The sequence below is a fragment of the Bombyx mandarina genome, chromosome 08 (assembly GCF_030267445.1).
Source record: "Bombyx mandarina strain Sakado chromosome 08, ASM3026744v2".
Lineage (NCBI taxonomy): Eukaryota > Metazoa > Arthropoda > Insecta > Lepidoptera > Bombycidae > Bombyx > Bombyx mandarina.
In genome coordinates, this window is record NC_143215.1 from 7,245,465 (window position 1) to 7,269,351 (window position 23,887).

The window sequence follows — 23,887 nt, forward strand, 5'->3', positions numbered from 1 at the left end:
TTCGTCAACCGAGATTGTATTTTTCAGATACATAGTTGTTGTTTTAAATTTGTTGCTTGTATTGGGTAATAATCTATTTAAAACGGAATGTGTTTTCTTATGATTTTTTTTATTAATTCTGAATGAAACGGCCTTTTTACACTTCGATAAAGCGGCACGACACGAGAACCCTCTCATCGTGGCCGCCGGTAACTACATTCCCGATCCTGCGGAAAGAATGGAAAGCAGTCGACGTCGCCCTAAACACGTCATTTCGGATCCTCCCGATCCGCTAACGGTGCTTTTAGGTACCTCAAGCACCGGTCACCGTTCTCGTCGAACCCGTCGCTTGTGACGAAGGGCTCGACGAGTAAATTAACCCTCAGACACAGCCCACTGAGTTTCTCACCGGATCTTCTCAGTGGATCGCGTTTCCGATCCGGTGGTAGATTCTCCGAAGCACGGCTCTTGCTAGGGTTCGTGTTAGCAACGTCGTCAGGTTTGAGCCCCGTGAGCTCACCTACTAGTGAAGGTTCCGCTGAAATAGCCTCTCAAGGCTATCAGCTTAGGTAGGGAAAAAAAGGCCTTTTTAATTTTTTTGGAAAGAAAGTATTACTAGTGGCCCGGTGGCCCTTTCAGTTTCATCAAGACAGTTGGGCTAGCACGGGCTCAGCCAGGACATGCGAAATTTGCCAACAGTTGCCCGGAATATCTTGTGCAAAAGCGATGGAGGTGTTGCTCAGTTAATTCAACTCCTACTTACCAGCGCACAGTCTCGCACGCATGTGATGATTTGGTGGTCCTAAAAACGTTTCCAAATTAAGCCAAGTAAGCGGCTTGAATTTATGAGTCACAAGCGAATTTATATCATTCGAATCCTATGCCAATCGATTATTCTTATGAGTAAATTTTTTTCTCAGCAATACGTAAATAAATTAACTAAATAAACTTTTAATTGTTGCTATTTCAAACTCTTCAAATTATTCCATAATTATCAATTACATCACGTTCACACGAATAGCTAGCTCTCTTCGTAATGAAATACAGAAAACTGTGAAAGTTTTGCAATAAATTAATATAAACATGACGGATTAGATTATTAAACGCTCGTACCGATTTCGTAAGCAGAAATTTATTAATGACTGTGTAAATTATTAAACTATTATTCATGCATAATATTTAGACACACAAATCTGTCATGGAGTCAACAGAAATGGCAGAATTTGCCTTTTATGTTTCTTTTTGCTATAGAAAAGATAGCTGACGAACTTCTTGATATTAAATGGTTACTGGAAAACTAGAAATTACAACGCGAAAGTCATTTAAGACATGAGAAGTCTCAATTTTATTACGACTATAAATTTTAAGCCCGCAACGCATGACTGTTTCGAGTCAGTACTAGATAGGGTGGTGGCACCTACTGAAACCCGTATGTAATACGATGTACGAACAGTAATTAAGAAAATAATTATTTTTGCGAGTTTGATTTTTGATTACACGATGTTATTATTTCATTGAGGAAGTTTATTATGAACGGAAGTTTTAAAGAAGATTTTTTATTGGTGGTAGGACTTCGTGTGAGTCCGCGCGGGTGGGTACCACCACCCTGCCTATTTCTGCCGTGAAGCAGTAATGCGTTTCGGTTTGAAGGGTGGGGCAGCCGTTGTAACTTACTTGAGACCTTAGAACTTATATCTCAAGGTGGGTGGCGCATTTACGTTGTGGATGTCTATGGGCTCCAGTAACCACTTAACACCAGGTGGGCTGTGAGCTCGTCCACCCATATAAGCAATAAAAAAAAACATGTGTTACGTATATATTTAATTTTTTTTAAAAGGTACCTACCGGTCTAACCGGCATAGCAGTTTGTATCTGTTCGATGCATTCACCTTGCAGTTTTCTAGTACACTCATCTGTACAATAAGTAATAATAAATAATCAGTATTTAACATTGTTAGAATATCAGTACTCTTCACAGATTACAGTCAAGTTACTATGTTAGACTGTGATATTGAACACAAAACCTTATTTGTATATTTATTTACGTATGCATTTTACATATTATGCGGTTCTTTTCAATTATCTATATTACATAAATAGTGTAGTTTAAACAACAATGTATGTATGTTGTTTTGTAAGATGGCTGCGATATTGTTTTACAAATTGAATGAAATTTACTGTGAAGGATGGATACAATTATTTATGACAGGATTATCTTTGTATGAATACAGTTTTATTGTGGTGAAAATCTGTATTCTGTTGTGGCGATAAGAAACTGCGGAATTATTTAAACATTAACTAGATGATGACTGAGCTTTGCTCGTTTTTTTTTTTGATAACGCCATCTTGTTGTTTCTTTAAAGCGGTTAGTTGCCCTCAATTAAAAAAAATAGTATTATTATTCGCCAATAGATGTCGGGAAGAGTCATAAAGTTGATTATTGATAAAGTTGATTATTGAAAACACGAGTAAAACAACATTTTCTGAAAATAAATCGTATCTAGATCGATTTATGGACCCCGAAATCCCCTGTAGGTATACTAAATTTTATGAAAATCGTTGGAGCCGTTTCCGAGATTCGGATTATATATATATTTATATACAAGAATTGTTCGTTTAAAGATTTAAGATAATTATATTTTTCGAGAAATCTATAATAAACAAAGGCGTCGTGGCCTAAAGGGGATAAGACGTTCGGTGCATTCGTGTTGAGCGATGCACCGATGTTCGAATCCCAGGCGGGTACCAATTTTTCTAATGAAATACGTACTTAACAAATGTTCACGATTTACTTCCACGGTGAAAGAATAGCATCGTGTAATAAAAATAAAACCCGCAGAATTATATTTTACGTATTATTGGTGGTAGGATCTCTTGTGAGTCCGCGCGGGTAGGTACCACCGTCCTGCCTATTTCTGCCGTGAAGCAGTAATGCGTTTCGGTCTGAAGGGTAGGGCAGCCGTTGTAACTATACTGAGATCTCAGAACTTATATCTCAAGGTGGGTGGCGCATTTACGTTGTAGATGTATATGGGCTCCAGTAACCACTTAAACACGAGGTGGGCTGTGAGCTCGTCCATTCATATATTTAAGCAATAAATAAAAACTTAACGTGCTTAGAGGTAGTAGTAATATTACGACTCAGTACTATATATTAGTAAAATGCACAAACTAAACACCGATTCTTGAAGCTAATCAGCTGTCGCCTTGACACGAGGCTACCAAAACATCTGTTAGTAACACTACATCGTATCGACTTAGTGATTGCCCCACTGTGAGAATGGAAAATGTCCATAATAAGCTAAACAGACGTACAATCCAACTGCACACAATGGTTTAGTAGTGCTCTGTGGTTCTCAGCTTCCGACGGCCGGCCTCGTGACGCTTGTTATCACTACTGCAATTAAAAAAAAAACAGAATACAAAATTAAAACCCTATTAGACTATTGTGGTGAAGTGATCGTGACAGAAGTGCCTTTAATTTTTTTAAAGTGCGATCAAAGTGTATTATTATTAAATTGTTATTGAATCGTTAGGCGTGAAAATGCCTGAATCATTATCGTATTATCGTTTAGCTGTAGATAGGAACCTTGGCGATTTAAAAAATTATTAAGAACGATCTAATTATGCATTCAGTGTTACGGCACGGTTTTCTCACGAACCAATATCTAATTCGTGAATGGAAATCGCACACTATTCGTTTTAAGAACTCATTTATACTAATAGATAGTTTCTGAATTTTTGATGAATTGCAACAAAATTCAACGGTGTTGTGAAACAAAAATTTCTAATGCAAAAATATCGAATCAGTAAAAGAAATTGTATTACATTTTTTTTAATTCATAACTAGCTGACCCGGCAGACTTCGTAGTGCCTCAATCGATAAATAAAAGACCTAAACTTTTGTATAAAATAAACTTAAAACAAACAAAAGGAACCCGTCCGACGGGGGACACATCAAAGGAAAAACAAATTTGTTATTGTTATTTAATTCCGAGCATTTTTATATTTATCTACCTTTTAAACCTTCTCTGGACTTTCACAAATAATTCAAGACCAAAATTAGCCAAATTCTTGAGTTTTAGCGAGACTAACGAACAGCAATTCATTTTTATATATATATTTAAATAACATTGAATTCATAATAAAATTGAACAGTAAGCCTAGCAATTGTATTTAGTTAGGTAATAATAATTAAAACCATAAAAGGCAGAATTACAATGCGTTAAAAATAAATTCCCATTTGAATGCTAAGTTTAGAAGGAACCAGAGGTATTATCATGGTTTACAATTGGTAAAAACATTTGTTATTTATTAAGCTGTATTCATGATTCTTTAAGCGCCAATACAGGGTTTTCTGAATTGAGTGTACATACTAATTAATACTTAGTATTTTAATAAATCATGTATGAACTTAGATCTTTTTGTAGCTACATTTTGTGTATGAAACTTGAGTATCTGTTAGGCTTTTGCTATTTTCCTCCATTTGCACACATATTTTAATCTGGAACACTACAAATCAAGACGTAATTTCATAAAGTTAGTTTTCTTAATTGATATATTATAAATTTTGCGTATTCAATAACTTTAGGGTTAATATCATTTTTATTGATTGAATTCCTGTACGCGACTTCAGTAACATCATTATTTTCTGCTATTTACGTAACATTAAAGGCTACTATGACGTAGTCTATGTGCTATTTACGCGACATCGTAGATAAAAAATTACGCAATACCGTTCAAACTAAGTAGCGAATATTTAAGAATAGCCAGTTCACCTTGCCTCGTTTGTGGGAGCGCCATTTTATGTAAATTCCACTTGTAACTGCCGCATTTCTACGTTGCGTCAATTTCGAGCGTTAATCAGTGGTAAGAAGGTCGGGCAGGCACGGATGTGGGAGGATCAGTGATAACATTTTGTATACAATTATCTAATCTATTTGTAGGCAGCGGCTTGGCTCTGCACCTGGCATTGTTGACTTCCATGAGCGACGGTCACCACTTACCATCAGGTGGGGCGTATGCTCGTCTGCCTACAAAGGCAATAAAATAATAATAATCTAAAACTCTAAAATTTACATTTTTCTATTTCCATTGACAATTTCGTTATGTAATGCGTATTTCCTTTAAGCACTTGCTATTTTCTTACAAGAAAAACAGTTTTAGAATTTCAAATATTCCAAGTTCTGAATTGATTTGATAAAATTTTCGTTTTAATCACTCTTAATTAGTCCTGTTCTTAAGTCTGTCTCAAATAGCCTCATTTTAACTGGCCAAGCTGGACTCGTGAGTTTACGATTTACATAGTCTTAAGCAATAGCTTTTTAGTATCGATTCGGAGCTGGTCTACAATAAATTTAATTTATTACCAAAATAATGGTATGGTATAACTCGACAAAAACAATTTTAGTGCTTTCGAATTTGGAAGCCTGCGTTTTAGTAGCTGTCTTCGTTTTCGGTGGCAGTTCCAAATGTTAAATAAAATGTGGCTGGTTTATCCGTATTTGGAACGGGCATTAGTCGGTGTATTCACCTTGCATTCGGGATCGCCTTGCGGTGACTCATGTGACATTCGATATGTGGACATTGTGACCACTAGAGCGACGCGGTTCGTGTGACAGTGCCTTTTTGTATGGTGCCGATTTTTTATTCATTTCGAAACTTGTGATAGATAGATATCGATTACCGAATCGATACTTCATTTCGTTGAACCAGAGTCAGCTTTTTTTTATTAATTAATCGGGACAAAGGAGGTCGTTGTTCGTCTAATGTTAAGGTTATCGCAGCCCTAAGCATAAGAGGGCTTCCTCGTGTTGAGCGATGCGACTTCGCCGATTTTCTACTTTTGAAGGTATTCGCTTTCAAAATAATTACGTGTTATTATACTAGTTCACCTCCACTTCACATCAAGTTTAGTAAATAAAGCAAATATTTTGGCAGGCTGATACCGTTACTGCCGTTTTGTCTATATCATCGCGTAGCAATCACTCGTTTATTTTTTTTATTTTTTTTATTGCTTAGATGGATGAACGAGCTCACAGCCCACCTGATGTTAAGTAGTTACTGGAGCCCATAGACATCTACAACGTAAATGCGCCACTCACCTTGAGATATAAGTTCTATGGTCTCAGTATAGTTACAACGTCTTCCACCCTTCAAACTGAAACGCATTACTGCTTCACGGCAGAAATAGGCAGGGTAGTGGTACCTACCCGTGCGGACTCACAAGAGGTCCTACCACCAGTATCGTTACTGTCGTTTTGTCTATACCATCGTGTAGCAATCACTCGTCCTGATTAGCTGTTAGCGGCAGTTTGGAAAGCTGCCCTCCCGGCTGGGCCTTGAGTTTAATTATCTCGGTGAAACTGGAAAAGCCTTTTAAGATTCCCGCATCTCAAAAAAAGGTTAGGGCTTCGAAAATGGATACACTATTAGTAAATTAACTATTGATTGTTCAGGTTTTCCTCATAGCAAACGACCAGGAAGCATTAAGGTATAGAATCGCATGTTAATTCTATACGAAAACTACGTAGAACAAAGCATGTCTGAGCTTTGGTCACGTAATTCTAATATAACAATATTGTCATGCACACAATATGTTGGATGCATTGTATTTATTTAATATTAAGGTACGATAATACGATTCATCAATTCCGGTTAAGAATTTCAATGGAAAAGGAATGCGTTCTGAGAATGTTTTTTTAAGTTCTGTAAGCTGAACTCTGAGATAAGCATTGTAAGACCGTTTTTGTCTAAACCAACAATGGTGTTGGGACTGTTAGGAGTGTCAATTCTAAATCGCAATTGTTTACAAGTGTAGAGTTTAGAATTCAATTAAAATCTAACTTATGAAACCTTAGAAATCGTAGTTTTTTTAGTTCTACTCAATCTCGTGTAATATCAGTAAAATTTGACGATGTTTTTTTTTCTTAAATTTTTATAATTTACTAATTTTACTAATTTATACACACGTACCTTGCCTTCATTCCCGCAAAGCCATTCACCTCCTTTTGCCTTTTTCTCTTTTTTTTTTCTTTTCTTTTTTTTGTATTTCATTTTATTTTATTTGATGTGAAAGGCAATAAATGATTTTTATTATTTATTGTTATTTTATTATTATTATACGTAATATTGAGGATTCAGTTTATGATTACGTAAAGAAAACGATCTATTTATCATCGGAGAAAAAACCATGTTTGGCTCTGAGGGACGAAGACAGAAAATGTATTTTTAGGCTTTTTTGTTTTAATTTCATTTTTCATCCATATTCATTCTTTAAAATATACTAGTGGTCCCGCAGTAATCCAAATTCGACTATAATTAGTTGAAATTATAAATTTGAACATCATTATGGTTCCATTGTCAAAGACTACTATGTTTCTGTAATCACAGATTTCGCCAAAACTACACTATAGACAAATAATATTAAAGACTAACAATATTGATCTATTCTCAATTTGATCACAGACTAAACAATAAACAAAAGAGTATATATGAGTTTGTGTGTGTGTCAAATACATGGTAGTGTGTGTAATGCTTTTTTTTATGTAATGCACTTTTTATGCCTAATAAAAAAAATAGGATTGAGCACTCCTTCTCGATATTCTCTATAAGTGTGGAAAATTTCGTACTCCTCCGTCCGCGCAATTTTCGTAAAAAGGAGTACAGCGTTTTTGCTTCACGTATTAATATATAGATAAGTATATGTCACTTAAGTTAGGTGTATTGAACTAATAACTTGATGTATTACCAAACTTAAGTAATACTTTTGCTTGAAAGCAACAAATATACTGCTCATTAAAACGAGTGTCAACGACTCACCACGTTTCATAGTAGAGGTAAAATTTTAATTTCTGTACAGTGCATTCGTATTTTAAAACTTTTTTGCATAATTTTATGCAAAATGCAAATTGCTATTGTATTGCTTATTATGGGACATTAAAATTCGGAGGAATATTGTTGTTGGTGTTACGCCTAGTTTTAAATTTGAAGTAAATAACCTTTTGAAGTTCAAAGGTGATCGACGGTAAACCGACAGTAAATAAAATTCGTTTGTATATTTTACAGCTAGTATTCGGTCACTGATTTAACCCATAGACAAAGCCCGCTGAGTTTCTCGCCGGATCTTTTCAATGGGTCGCGTTTCCGATCCGGTGGTAGATTCTGCGAAGCGCGGCTCTTGCTAGGGCCAGTGTTAGTAACACACCCGGTTTGAGCCCCGTGAGCTAACCTACACATCAAGGAGAAGCTGAAATAGCCTCTCAAGGCTATCAGTATAGGTAGGAAGTAAAAAAAGATCTCTGGTCGAAAATATCGAATAATAACTAATATTTTCACATTTCAATGCATTACATTGCCTCTTATATTCAGTTACAGTATTTATATATTGTTCGTTATACAGATTACCATTTTACAATCGAATTGGTATTAACGAAATTAATTTTCAACATTAACTTAAATTCCGAACGGGAACACAAAATACTCTGGCACGTTCCATGCCGGTAGTAAGTATATCGCTCCATATTAGAACTGCTGTTGATTTCGGTAATTAATAGCCTATTACGAATTATGAGCTTAACAAAAATACTTTTTTTAATTGTGCCGAAGGATGAACAAGTTCACTGCCCATCTGTTGTAGCTACCAGTGCTCATAGAGATTATAACGTAAATACTGCCTATACCTATCTTGTAATATGAGATTGAGGTCTCAATTTGTATTGTATATCACTTATGCTGCCCTTCAAACAGGGATACATTACTGATTCGCAACAGAAATAAGCAATATGGATTCGCCTATTCATGCGGGCTTACAATACACCCTACCGTTAGCTCAAATCCCTACGGATAAGGGTCGAAATAAAAACCCTCCAAGAGATTCCTGGTATATCAACCGTCAAAAAGTTTGTTAACAACGGAATATTGTGTGATGTGGTAATTTATATTTGTATAATATTTGATCTTAGTGATTCTCTTTTCGAGTTTGGGAATAGGCTATGTAAGGTATAACTACATTCTGTATATCGACGGAATATTCCCTTCTTTTTTTCCTACCTATGCTGATAGTCTTGAGAGGCTATTTCAGCTTCACCCTAACGTTTGTAGGTGAGCTCACGGGGCTCAAACCAGAGAGTTGCTAACACTGACCCTAACAAGAGCAGTGTTTCGCAGAATCTACCACCGTATCGGAAACGCGACCCACTGAGGAGATCCGGCGAGAAACTCAGTGGGCTTTATTCTCTAGAAACTGAATTCGAAACTAGTTTCAAATTTTACAGTTACCAAATTCGGGATATTTAATTTTTCGAACATAAAGCTCTTTCGAGACGCAACAAATCTTTGTCAGAGCTTACAAATGTACGACCTTGTGTGGCCAAAGGGTCAGGTGGTCGGATAACGAGCCGGTTTACGATCTTCAATCACTTTCGGTTTCATGCGCGTTCACAGTTTGAACTACATCTTGCTCAATATGAGATATAACTGTTTGTTTATTGATTTGTAACGTTCACTTTAGTATGGTTCTCTTTTATACGAATGATGCTAGTTCATGATAATATTAAGCTTACATTGATTGATCATTTATTAACTCTTCAATTTACTATAGTCTTATGGCCAACATATTCTTAATATAGACGGAATGTAAATAAGAGTTTTTTGGACGTAACAGTTTTTTTATTACCGAAAGTGGACAGACTAGTTTTGGAGCTATCCGATTTTAAGTGATGCAATCAAAGTCTACTATGTATTATGCTATCTGACAGAAATAGACAGAATTATGGCACATACCCGCGAGGCTTTGCAGTTTATCATGCGACAATTACTCCACGTTAACAACTAATAAGCAACCAAAAAACTGTATTCAGTTCATACGCGGTAAAAGTGAAACCTGCAGAAGTATATTCGATCTCGGTTTTTCGTTAGCAAAATCCTATTGATACGGTTGTCTTTTTTCACTGTTTCCTTTCGTTTCACCGAGCTTCAAATCATAACGGTCGGTATTTTTATTAATCTGACCAATCTCAGGGATGTCTAAGGTTTGAGTAAAATATACAATGAGCAGAAAATACAGTTATGATATTTACAAAAGTATTATAATAATAATATATTGTGCAATGGATACGAAAATATATTATCTTTTTATCGGTAAAACCTTTCCTTTTATCTGACAGCTCCGCTGAAGAACGACCTTTGCGTAGAGTCAAGGCGCCTCAATAATACAACTCCCTGCCTTTATATAGTTTTGGCAATCCATCAGGCTTTATATGGAACGAACTTTTGTGTATGTTTCGTAAATTATCTCAGCTCATAGCGACATTGGACACGAGAAGCATTGGTATAATTAACTTCCTGTTCCCACACTGTCTTATGTGTTTTTAATGTTTTACAATTATAAATGTTCATGAGCATTATGTTATCTTCGTACTGTGGTAGAGGAATAATCTACATGAAACTTTAACGACCTTTTTTTTTCAAAAACAGCTAATTTTTATTGTTGTGCAGTACCAGTCAGTTTGTAATCTAGTAATAATTGAAAACAACGGTTTTTTTGACGAGTTTATCTTATTATGTTTTTTGTCTACATTTTTTATAACGTCAATATTTATGACGAATTAGTCAAGCCCGGCCCGCTTTGTTGGCCCATCTTTGGTTTAACTTTGATCCGATCGGTACCAAACTTCACAGGACCATCCCCTAGGGCAATCTGAAGATTTCTTCAAAAAACGAATCAGCCGCTTCGGAATCTATGGAAAACATTCATCGACTTTAATACGTAAATATGTCGATTTTCCATATCGATTTTCGTGGTTCATCGTAAACCAAATGTAGTCTTGCGCCCTAATATTTTATTTAAAAAATTTAGTTTACCTTCTTATGCCATTCGCATTTGTAACATTGCAAACAAGATATCAAACTTCAGCACTCGTGAAGATACTAATATGTAGGTAAAGAAAAAAAAAACAACTAGGTATAATGAAAACGAAAAGATATGAGCCCAGATTCTGTGACTAATTTTAAAGAGCTCACCTTTTGTTTTAATCCGATTGTGATCACCTCGTCTGTCAATCAAACTAATAAGAACATACGATTTAAGACATTGTCATGGAGGCGAATTGAGTAATAAAAAGGCTGGTGGCTAAACTGCATCGATACAAGATAAGCAAAAATCTACACGCAAATTACACAGTAGATAGCTAATAGAGTATGATCGATCGTTTTAAGGCAGGTACACTATAACCTTGTCAATTCGAAACTTCTGTCGATATTTATGATGTGCACCGCCCTCGTTCCATTACATCGGTACACGTCGAGATCGGTGCCCGATAGCTGCTATTGTTTGACTCATACTTTATTAGGGCTGGCCGTTAGAGTATAGAATAATAAAATTCTGCCATGAAATTAACAATGCGTCAGGTAGTTAGGTCAATTTTATCTTAAAGAAAACAGCGAAACAACAACGATTTAGGGCGATGAGTATAATTTTAAAGCTTCTTCAGCCGATAAAATTTTCGGAGACAAAATCAAATGACTCAGTCGTAAATTTACCCGATTGTGTCAGCCCTAAATACAAGGCGAAGCTTCCATTATTGGCTGTCTAAATATTGTATTGTATGTGTATGAGGGTTCTAAACACTTCATTGTTTCACGGATCAGTGTCCGAATTCGATGGGCCGTACAGATAGGTCCCGATAGCCCCCGGTAATGTAGTGCATAGACTATTAATCCACTCAATGAATATTTGCATGATGCAATTTACTCATTGGGCAGGATAAAAGTCATTTGGATAAAAACCTAACGTTGATTGTTGTGGGAAATATCTATTTAATTCCTTATTTCCGCCACGAGAGACGATTTTACAGATTTCAATGTTACTTAAAACACTTGAATACTAACATTTTTATCGCTGCGAAAATGTCGATTTTGTCCTGCTATTTGTTCTTTTAAATGGGGAGACAAGCTTATAGTCCACCCGTTATTCAGTGGTTACATGGAGTCGAAGTCTCAAGAACATCCCACAACAGCTGTCACACCCTTTTGATCGAAATCCCAGATCGCTTAGTTTACTTACGTTACTTAATGCGTCACATAAACATTCCTTGAAATGCCAACAAACTTATGTTTTAATCGGATTAACTTTTTTTTTAAATCCTTTTTATGCCGATGCTTTGAGAGGCTATTTCAGCTTCTCCTTGACGTGTAGGTGAGCTCACGGGGCTCAAGCCGGAGTGTGGCCAATACTGGCCCTAGCAAGAGCAGTGCTTCGCAGAATCTACCACCGGATCGGAAACGCGACCCACTGGGAAGATCCGGCGAGAAACTCAGTGGGCAGTATCTATGGGTTAATTCGCTCGTCGAGCCTTTCGTCGCAAGCGACGGGTTCGACGAGGACGGTGACTGTTGCTTGTGGTACCTAAAAGCACCGTTAATGGATCCGGAGGATCCGTAATGACGTGTTTTGAGCGACGTCGACTGCTTACCATTCGGTCTACAGGATCGGGTATGAATCGTCCTAATGAACTCGTAAAGACTTCCCGACAGCGAGTAATCTCTCCGTCCCATTACATTCCATCTCTAATTGAGAAAGTTCGACTTACGGGACAAGCCGTTTGCTTTGTGATACTTTAGAGAAGAAATGTAAATAAAACTAACATAATATCGTTAAAACAAAATAAGATACGGTCTTCGTGCTGACGGCGTTACATTGAAAATCAGTAAACACAATAGATTGCATGTACCTGATTTGAACAATAAAGTGGTGCATCCACTATGCACTGCGGGGTAGCCTTGGGCGTCTCACTGCGCTGAACATGCTAGTCTTGCATTGTTAATAATATAGAACAAACTAGAACACGGAATATATTATATAAAATTAGAATGAGAAAAGAATACGCACGCATGCTTATTTTGTTTGAAGGCAGCCTTTCTGTGTGGCACGTGGGACGTGGTTAAGCCAGAGCTCAAAATATAGTTAAGATAGTGTCGTGGAATTTAAATTAAGTTAATAATATTGACTATGGTCATTCTGTGAAACTCCTGATGTGGTAAATTTCGCTATTATCTATATTTATTAAAGAAAGTCGTGTTAGTTACACTATTTATAACTCAAGAACGGCTGAACTGATTTGGCTGAAAATTGGTGGGGAGGTAGCTTGGATCAGGAGAAGGACATAGGATACTTTTTATCACGTTTCTGTGGGATGTGACATAAAAAGTGGTATAACAAAACGCAACAGATATGGAATAACAAAACGCAACAGATATGGAATAACAAAACGCAACTGACAGCTAAACGTAATGTAGTTTATGTTAATTATAGTAGAATTTTGAAGTTGACCGGTTGATGTGTTTATTTCGAGTTTCGATTAGCTTATTGTGCCGAGATAGGTAATAATTAAGAAAGCCATGCCGCGACCAACACGATCAAATCTTTCCCGACGAAACCGTAATGCAACTAGGATTCGAAACTTTGCGAGTGAAAGGACTGAAGAAGAACAAGAAAATATAATAATATAACTAAAATACGTGTCCAATAAAGAATCATGAAAATACTTGCTTTTTTAAGTTACATTAATTATCCAAATAAAAAATTGACCTTGATTAAAAGTCTGCTCATTTATTGCCTCTAAGGCGGAACAAAGTTCGCCGGGTTCGCTAGTATTAAATAAATGCTAAAATTTATAAGAAAAATATAAAATATGAAAATTACTAAAATGGTTAAGATTTCTTGAAAAAATCGTAGTCTCTGAATCGCAAATAAAAAATTGTATTTTCTTTTTATTGCTTAGATCGTGGACGAACTCACGGCCCACCTGATGTCCTGATGTTAAGTGGATACCGGAGTCCATAGATATCTGCAACGTAAATACTGCCACCCACCTTGAGATATGAGTTCTGAGGTCTCATTATAGTTACAACGGCTGCCCGAGCCTTCAAACCGAAACGCATTACTGCTTCACGTCAGAAATAGGCAGGGTGGCGGTACCTACCCGTGTGGACTCGCAAGAGATCCTACCACCAGTATATACTTTATCACATAAAAACCTGGTCCAAATGTTTTACCACGAAGCGATCGTTCGAATCGATCGAAGCGTTGTTGTTGTATGTGTCATACTGTAATAGCCGAATGGTAAACCGTCGACGTCGCCCAAATTCAAAATCAAATTCAAATTCAAATTCAAAATCATTTATTTCAACTTAGATGTCAGTATGACACACTTGTTGAATGTCAAAATACAAATAACAATGTTAACTCTACCACCGGTTCCAAAAAAAGCCACAGTCCTGAGAAGAACCGGCGAAACAAACTCAGCGGGCTTTTTTTTTTCTTTTTGTTTTTTCTCAAATATTTTCTTTTTTTTAAATAAATAGAAATATTCACAATAAAAGAAAAAACAAGTCTAAAAAAATAATAATAATAATGAAAAATGAAAAGGCCAGGAGCGAGCGCCTCATTCCCACGTAGTGCCATCTAGTAAATAATCCTTAACTTTATAATATGCCTTGTTGCACAAACGTTCCTTAACAGTTTTCTTAAATCTATGAACAGGTAGTAGTTGAACGTTTAGTGGGATCTTGTTGAAAAGCTGTACACCCAGCCCCCTAAAAGAGTTGCTTATTTTCTTAATTCGAGCCGCCGGCAACGCAAGCCTATGTTTGTTCCTAGTGTTCACATTGTGCAAATCGCAGACTCTGGGGAATTCTTCAATGTTTTTACGCACGTACAATAAATTTTCAAAAATGTATTGGGACGCTAAAGTTAGAATTTTGATTTCCTTAAACTTGTCCCTCAAGGATTCCCTCGGGTGCATATTATAAATAGCACGAATAGCCCTCTTCTGCAGGTTGAAAATCGTTTCGACATCGGCAGCATTGCCCCATAGCAAAATGCCATAGGACATAACACTATGAAAATAACTAAAATAAACCAAGCGTGCCGTATCTTCATTAATATACATTCGTATTTTTTTTACCGCAAACGCTGCAGAACTAAGCCTACTCGCTAACTTGCATATGTGAGGACCCCACTGCAGCTTAGAATCAACTGTTATACCAAGAAAAACTGTCGAATCCACAAGCTCCAGTGTCTCTCCACTTACAGTAATATTAGTGTCAACTTGTCTAACATTAGGTGTGGTAAATTTTATACATTTTGTTTTTTTGTTATTTAATAACAGATTATTAACACTAAACCAATGTACCACGCGCGAGATAGCATCATTCACATCGTCATAATCTTCCAAATGTCGTTTAATTTTAAACAATAATGATGTATCATCAGCGAATAATACGACCTCGTGACGGGTTTCAATAAACTTAGGTAAATCATTGATATATACAAGAAACAGGAAGGGACCCAATATGGAACCCTGAGGAACACCCATATTAAGTAAGACACCGGAAGATCTCGTTCCTTTAACGTCTACCTTTTGGATTCTTCCGGATAAATAAGATTTAATAAGTTCTAATGAAACGCCCCTAATACCATAATGGTGTAATTTCCTCAACAATGTATTATGCTCAACACAATCAAAAGCTTTAGATAAGTCGCAGAAAACCCCAAGGGCATTATGCGACTCTTCCCAAGCCTGAAAAATATTTTTAATGAGATCTACACCTGCATCAATAGTTGAACGACCTCTAGTGAATCCATATTGTTTGTTATGAAGCAGGTTATTGGAATTGAAGTGGTTCAAAAGTTGTTCCAGAATAATTTTTTCAAAAATTTTACTCAATGTAGGTAGTACTGAAATGGGCCTAAAGTTAGAGGGGTCAAAAGTACTACCAGATTTAAATAACGGTATTATTTTACTATATTTCATTAGATCAGGAAACACACCACCATCAATACAGTCATTAAATATTGTAGCAAGGTAAGGTGCAATTATATCAATAATGGATTTTATAACATTAATTGAAATTCCCCATAAATCACCAGTTTTCTTAATATTAATGAGCTTGAAATTATCAATTATGTCCTTTATATCAATATTTGTGAACTTAAAGTTAACACTGCATTTATCAACATGATTTTGCAGTAATGATTCGGCGACGGTAGGAGATGAAATTAAAGATTTTGTGGTAGAAGCTGGGATATCAGCAAAGTAGTGCTCAAAGGCACTGGCCACTTCTTGATGAGAAGTTATTATTCGATTATTGATTTTTAAAGTTAATTCAGCATTGCTGTTTCTGACATTCCCAGTCTCCCTATTAATGATATTCCAAGTCATTTTAATTTTGTCAGGTGCATTTTTTATAAGATTGCCTAAGTGCAATGACTTGGCCAATGTACAGACTTTTTTAAACAGCTTGGAATATTTAGAGACATACTCATGAAATGACTTATTATGATTATATGATTTTTCATGATAGAGATCGTATAATCTCTGCCTACTTTTGTGAATTCCAACAGTCGCCCATTCATTGAATGATCTTTTATTATGTAAGATCAGAGTTTTAGAAGTAAAGATGGCACTAAATTCAGAATTAATAACATTAAATAAATCCATGTAATGAACATTAGGATCTTCACTATAACAAACATTCGGAATTTTTGCCCAAACTTTACCTCTAAGCTTCTCCAAACGTCTAATATTAATAGGAACAAACGGTAGCTTTCTTGTACTATTAACATCTGAAACAGATTTAATTTTAAAAGATAAGAATTGTCCACTGTGGTCTGAACTTAAATGATTAATAATGCATTTATGTAAAGGTTTTACATTTGTGAAAATATTATCTATACACGTTGCCGATGTGCTAGTTATTCTTGTGGGCTCTGAAAATAGATTGCTAAGGTTATATGATTTTAACAATGTTCTGAGTCTAATAGTGGCATTTGTATTTTCTAATAAATTTATATTAAAATCACCACAAATAAAAACATGTTTATTAGAAACAGAAAGCTTTAATAAAACACGTTCCATTATATTTTCAAAAAAATCATATAACGAATTCGGGGGCCTGTACACACTTACAACAATGAATCGCTCAAGCTCTACACATGCCATTTCAATAATCCGTTCCACAGAGAGGCTCACAATGTCTCTACGTTCCTTACATTTATAATCTTTATTAACAATGATCAGTGAGCCACCTCGTATAGCATTCTCTCTGCAGAAGGAACTTACAACCTGGTGATTTTTAAAATTGCAATTTAATTCATATTTTTTAAGCCAATGTTCAGTAACACATAGAACATTGACTTTATTATAATCTAGGAACAAATCAATTTCAAGTTCTTTACCCATCAAACCTTGTAAGTTCTGATGCACCAGGTTGATCACAGTTGTTTTCAAAGAAATATTATTTGTTGATGGGCTGTGTCCAAATAAATCATATTTACTGCAAGAGGTAAACTCTGTTGTCTTAGTAATTAATTTAAAGTACTTGGAACGGATTCCAAATTAATAGATGTCATATTTTTTTTCTGCTCAAAAGAAGCAGTAGGTTGATTAGCCAAATTCATGGCTAGATAAATGTGTAAAAAATAATGTAGCGAGTTTGCTACTTGTCTAAAATTGTAGCTACCTAAATAGAATTTGTTAGGTTTTGTCATAATAATACATTTATTTTTTATCATGCAATTAATGTCAATAGTATAAAATATATTTTCTGATTTGCATGGTGTCATGACATAATAATTATTAACATTAGAAATTGTCTGCATGAAATCATTAATGCAATGTCTGATTTTATTTTCTGCTGGCATACTCTGAATGAATGGAAATGCAAACATGATGATCTTTTTCACCTGTAGTGTTAATAATTGATTTATTTGATATTTTATATCTCTTATATCTGCATTTCCCCTTCTCCCAATCATTATGATTATTGTTGTGTTAGGGCAATGAGTCACATTTAAAATTTTATTGAGTATGTGGGTACATGAAGCCCCAGGCATACAATAATTTATGACAGATTGTCCCAAACACAGATCATTCAGCGCTACACCCATATTTTTCCCTAGTTCATCACTGAATATTTTAATAATGTTTTTAGGAAGCGCAGGTTTCATTATATTGTTTACAACGGGCTTAGAGGTAGAACTAGAGTCCCAAAGCGCGTCATCACGGATCCTCCTGATCCATTAACGGTGCTTTTAGGCACTACAAGCACCGGTCACCGTCCTCGTCGAACCCGTCGCTTGCGACGAAGGGCTCGACGAGCGAATTAACTCACAGACACAGCCCACTGAGTTTCTCGCCGGATCTTCTCAGTGGATCGCGTTTCCGATCCGGTGGTAGATTCTGCGAAGCACTGCTCTTGCTAGGATCAGTGTTAGCAATTCTCCGGCTTGAGCCCCGTGAGCTCACCTACACACGCTAGGGTAAGCTGAAATAGCCTCTCAAGGCTATCAGCATAGGTAGGGAAAAAAACTATAATAGCTATTATTACAAGGACATTGAGGCTTTGAATCCATGTCTCAAGCTCCACTCTTGTAATGCCAGGCTGTCAATTTAACCGCTAAACACTACTAGAGCTTTGAGCTGTTCCCAAAACAACGGAAAGCTTTCTCAAATCACGTTTTAGAAATCCTTGTGAGGATACAAGTTCATTCGTATTTCACATTGGCGACCAACGTGAAGTTACCAGTCGAACCGGGCGCATCGGCAGTGACTGCGGTCGACCTCACAGCGTCGCGCTGCGGTGACCACTGCAAGGCCGCGACCTTAGACATTGAAACAAAATCTAAGCTGTCGGTGCCCGTAGTAATTTCCCGTGACAAACGTCGATTTTTACTACATCATATATCATATCTTTTCTTTTGCAAATCTATTTATTAAAACACAATTCATGATTGGCAATATTAATATTAAAACAAAATGTAACAATAATTTTTTAAAATTAATTAATTAATTAAATCTCTTGTGGAAAGTTCCTTATGAAAAAAAAAAAATATTGATTTTATTTTATTTTATAGATAGATGATTGAACGAGCTCATGATCCACTTGGTGTTAAATGGTTAACGGTACCCATCGCACTTCAAACCACAACGCATGAATGCTTCGCGGCAGAAACAGGATGGTGATGCTTATCACTTCTGATGCACAGTATAATACGTTCTACTCACTAATATTTAGGTTTTATTCGTTTTTAATATCTTTGTTTTGATTTTATTTATAGTACTGGTTTTTTCTAAACATCTATACTAATATTATAAAGAGGAAATATTTGTTTGTTTGTTTGTTTCAAATAGGCTCCGAACCTACTGGACCGATTTGAAAAATTCTTTTTCCATTAGAAGCCGACATTATCCCTGATGAACATAGGCTACTTTTTTATTTTTCTTTTTATTTATTTTTTTGGTTTCATGTGTGTTTTAATGTTTCCGAAGCGGAGCGAGGGCGGGTCGCTAGTTTTTTTATAATCTGACGCTATCGTTATAACGCCAATGAAATAAAATTGTGTGATTTACTACTAAGAAATATACGTTAATGAGTTCATTGGCTTTTCTAGTTTCACTCGAGTAAGGTCGCACCGATTAATACTAGTTTTTAAATATTTTATTCGCAGTATTCGTCAACACGCCTGAATACAATTTTAGGAAAATGATTTCTTGTTCGATTCTATTTAAGATGAAGGGCGTTTTATTTTATTTTTACTTGACAATATTAACGACAACGAAAAATTGAGAAGTTGTTATCAGATGGGTCTTTCATTAAAAAATCAGATTTGCAATGTCATAAAAAATGTATGGTAAAAGTAAAAAATGACGGAGCGAAGCAGTGAAGACGTCACTAGATAGAGTCAAGAATCGATAAAATCAGATTAACATATCGATAATATCCACACAAGCTACTGTCATTATAAATCATTCGGACGCAACGATCTGTCACTCGGCTGACATGCACTCAATTGTCTATGGTCAGGGGTGATTGACCGGATAAATTTTTTTTACGTCACCTTTTTAGAACGACACAACATAATAAATCGAGATATTTAATATGCCTTTTGGATCCTTTGTTATTTGTGCTATTCAGAATATTTTTTTAAACTAATATCACGCGATATTACCGGTTGACTATCAACAATATTAAAGAGATTTAATAATTTATAAAATATTGACAATTGTTGTATGTAAATATTATAAATTACAATTATACTTCCTTAATAATGTCCCTGCATTTAAATTTTCCCGTAGGAGTTGACATAGGCGGAAATACTTTCCATTTCGTTTCAAATGAGTATGCAACAGCGCAGCCCTATTTGAACGAGACTAGGGTATCCATCATTTTATTTCCCTTTTATTTTTTCGTCACACAATTAATTATCATTTATAGCTTTATAGCTCCAAGATTTCAGTTACAGAAGTAATAATATTGCGTAGGCGACATATCTTCGCGATCCTTACTTTAGTCGTTTTTCACTAGGCAATAGATTATTTTCCTAAGGCGACTACGCTTAAATTCCTTCCTTAATTATAATTTTTATGTTTCTAAAAAAACTGTCCCGGAAAACACATTACTCCGATTCTTTACCGTTATATACTAACATAGTTATATTATATTTTACGGGTTCAACAGAACAGTGCAATCCCAGCGGAAGCAGAACCATACAAACTGAATACTCATCGGGTCACTACTGTATTGTGTGCCAAAAGAAAATGTTAATCTGCAATTAATAATTAAATTACTGCTAAGCCTTGATTTTCCTTCAGTCAGTTATAGGTGAGGGTATAGAACACACGATTTTCCAGTTTTCGCGATTTCCCGAGTTTTTTTTAATACATCGTTTTTATATAATTGTATTAGGTGTTATTTTAATACTAGATTCAAAAATCATATTTTTTTATTAAGATTATGGTGATATTTAGTGTTATGATTTCAATAAGCAGTGATAATTAAGTGATAAATTATTTTATGAACTTACATGGTGACTGTATTTACGTTGAGTGAGCATGGCGCCATCAAGCGACGGCCACGTGTACTATTACGATTTATTTCGCCAGCACCCGAACACGGGTACGAGTTTTATAGTTTAGACTACTCGGTAAGAGATGGCGCTGCATTTTAAATTTAACTATGGGTTTTAAAAAAATATATTATTATTTATGTAAAAAGGCTTCAGTATTGTTAATTGTAAAAAATAATTATTTTACTGATTGTTATTATTTTTTACGGGCATTAAAGTTGATTTATTTTAGTTATTAATTTTATAGTGATTTTTGTTTTAATGATAGCAAATTATCCATACAACACGTCAGATTTAAATAATATTAGGTAGATCTAACAAAAAAATGTTATTGTTTCAGGCTGAGCCCGGAGACACTATTGCTACAACCAAAGAAGGTTAGTTTTTTAATCTTTTTATAAAAAAAAGGTTTCACATTGAATAAGTTCTTGTCTTGTTGATGAACGCACCCTAAGAGTCCAAGAATTTGTGACGTCTAGAGCAAGATGTACTTAAATTACGGATAAATTTACAGAAGAATGGGTGACTCGTAAAACAAGTGAAGTCACAACGACCCGGCAGATAGAGACGAGGGTGAAACGTGAACTAATATTAGAAGACGGACGCATCCTGAGTGATTCTGGACCGAAGATATCTACGTCAGTCAACGAAGACACGCACACCACTAATTTACAACAGACTGAAGTGAGTCTTACAACTTGTTTCTAGAAAGTACATTAATGTATTCATGACTTATCGAGAACACTTTTTCTTGAAATGTAAATCAATATTGTCATTAACATTAAATGATTTCTTTTCAGCAATTTAAATGCAACTAACATCCTCTCCGTTACTTTTTTTTTTCCTATCTAAGTTGATAGCCTTGAGAGGTTAGTTATTAATACTCAACTATGATTTTTATAACATTAAATCGGATATATAAAGTCAGCAGCTTAGTAATTGAAAGGAATTAATTTTGAGATTCAATTTAGTTTAGTAAAACGCCACGGTTCGTAATAATTGTAAAAAAAAAATTTGTCGATAAATAGAATTGAAATCCATAAATTTGTTAAGTTTTTCTGCATCGTATATAAATGGTACTCGGCTGAAGCCTCTCTTGAAGTACTAACAATACCATAAACGATGCGTGCGACGCATTCATGTGACATAAAAAAAAAACACGACTTATTACGATTATTCACTTATTACGCCAAATTTAAGGTATTCTCTTTACATTTTTAAAGGAATCTGGAAGAAGCGTTTCTTGGGCTTTTTTGGTTTTCGGAGTGTTGACTCAGAACACAGAAACAGAGATTTGATGCTATTTCGATGTTACTTGAAGAAATCTTTGATATATTCTTCCCCGACTTATGGCAGCACGAGCGTTGTTTTAAGAACAATCATTCAAATTATATCATTGATCATTTATTTTATTTTAGCATCGCGTTCCAGAAGGCCAAAATGATAATGCCGCTTCTACAACAGAGATTGATGGAGCTATTGGAGCACCGGCTGATGGTAAACATTTTATTAAATTAAGAGCTGAATTTCTGCTTAAAGTATGTTTATTGGTTGTGGGATTTCGTAAAAGAGTTAATTTGTTATTACTAACATATTATGGGCAGGCAAGATTACGACCCATCTGATTCCAAGCGATTACTGAATGTAATTTGGAATATAACCTGAATACCGATGCTAAGTTTCTGAAGCTGAAGAATTCTTAATTGAAAAATGGCCTATTTTAAATATCAAATGAGATCGCAACAAAAAAAAATTGGTTGGTTATATACATATGTCTTATAGACAACTTAATAGATTTTAACGTGACTGGTATTAATACAATATAAAGCCGTAGGGTTAACGAGCCTTTATTAAAATTTGAAAAAAATATATATATTAAAGCTCCAGATTTATTTTTAATATAATTGGAACAAAAAATATTGTAATATATTTTTAGAAGTGGACGGACTTCAAACGGTCGTCGGTGAAGTGTCACCCGCTGGAGCAAAAGTCCTGGTTTCGTCGAGCGTTGTTGCTAACCCTGATGGCAAGGTCAGGGAGAGCCATGACCTTCGCGTGCTCACGAGGAACATAACCGAACGAGTGAAAGAGACGGAAGAGCGGATACACAAAGGGGATACAACACATGAGGTAAGTTTAAAATTAATTGCTTATAGTAATGCAGAGTAAATTACGTTTCATTGTACCGCTGTATAAATGACTAGCTAACCCGGCAGACTTCATAGTGCCTCAATCGATAAATAAAATACCTAAACTCTTGTATAAAAACTTAAAACAAGCAAAAGGAATCCGTCCGACGGGGTACACATCCAAGGGAAAACAAAATTGCTATTTTTATTTCATTCCGAGCATTTTCATGTTTATCTACCTTTTAAACCTTTTCTGGACTTCCACAAATAATTCAAGACCAAAATTAGCCAAATCGGTCCAGCCGTTTTCGAGTTTTAGCGAGACTAACGAACAACAATTCATTTTTATATATATTGATATTGAATTTCTCGAATATGTAATTTTTATGTTTGGATATTAAAACACGCAACAGTTGGAGGGATTGGAATGAAATTTCGCACAAAGATAGGTTATTATAAGCTGGATTACACATAGAATACTTTTTATAATGGTAAAAGATATGAAGCGAACAGCGCCGGGTATATTTGCGATATTAAATACGACAGTGTGTTCTTGGTTCGAGATTTTACATAAGTCGACTTATAGTTATGGCCCAGAGAGAAATACAAGCAACTTTTCATTCCTAGCAAACGCATTGTGTTTCATTATTTCTAACACATCATTCTAGTATTATAAAATAAACTAACAAAGTAAAGTTTTCATTACTATGTACAAAATCCATTGTGTACGATTTTACAACTTTGACTTAAAGTTGTTTCAAACGAGTGTTATTTCAGTAATTATTCAGTTCTACCTTCTAAAACACTTATATTATCCTATATTAATCAAAGACATAGAGTAGACATAGATATCGATATAGACATAGATATA

At 35.3% G+C, this 23,887-nt stretch overlaps 1 protein-coding gene across 2 annotated transcripts in view; it reads left to right on the forward strand.

The window, feature by feature from the left end:
• Positions 1-23,887, forward strand: part of chas (chascon) — a 161,235-nt gene that overhangs the window by 39,431 nt on the left and 97,917 nt on the right. The window contains exons 1-6 of one of the 2 annotated variants that reach the window (XM_089729138.1): positions 3,328-3,470; positions 20,773-20,965; positions 21,228-21,264; positions 21,402-21,571; positions 22,306-22,384; positions 22,824-23,017. In XM_089729138.1, the coding sequence (XP_089585264.1) occupies positions 20,846-20,965; positions 21,228-21,264; positions 21,402-21,571; positions 22,306-22,384; positions 22,824-23,017 (600 nt within the window). In that variant the 5' untranslated portion in view covers positions 3,328-3,470; positions 20,773-20,845. Of the gene's footprint in view, positions 1-3,327; positions 3,471-20,772; positions 20,966-21,227; positions 21,265-21,401; positions 21,572-22,305; positions 22,385-22,823; positions 23,018-23,887 lie in introns of those variants that run through there. The other variant, XM_089729139.1, reaches the window with a different exon arrangement.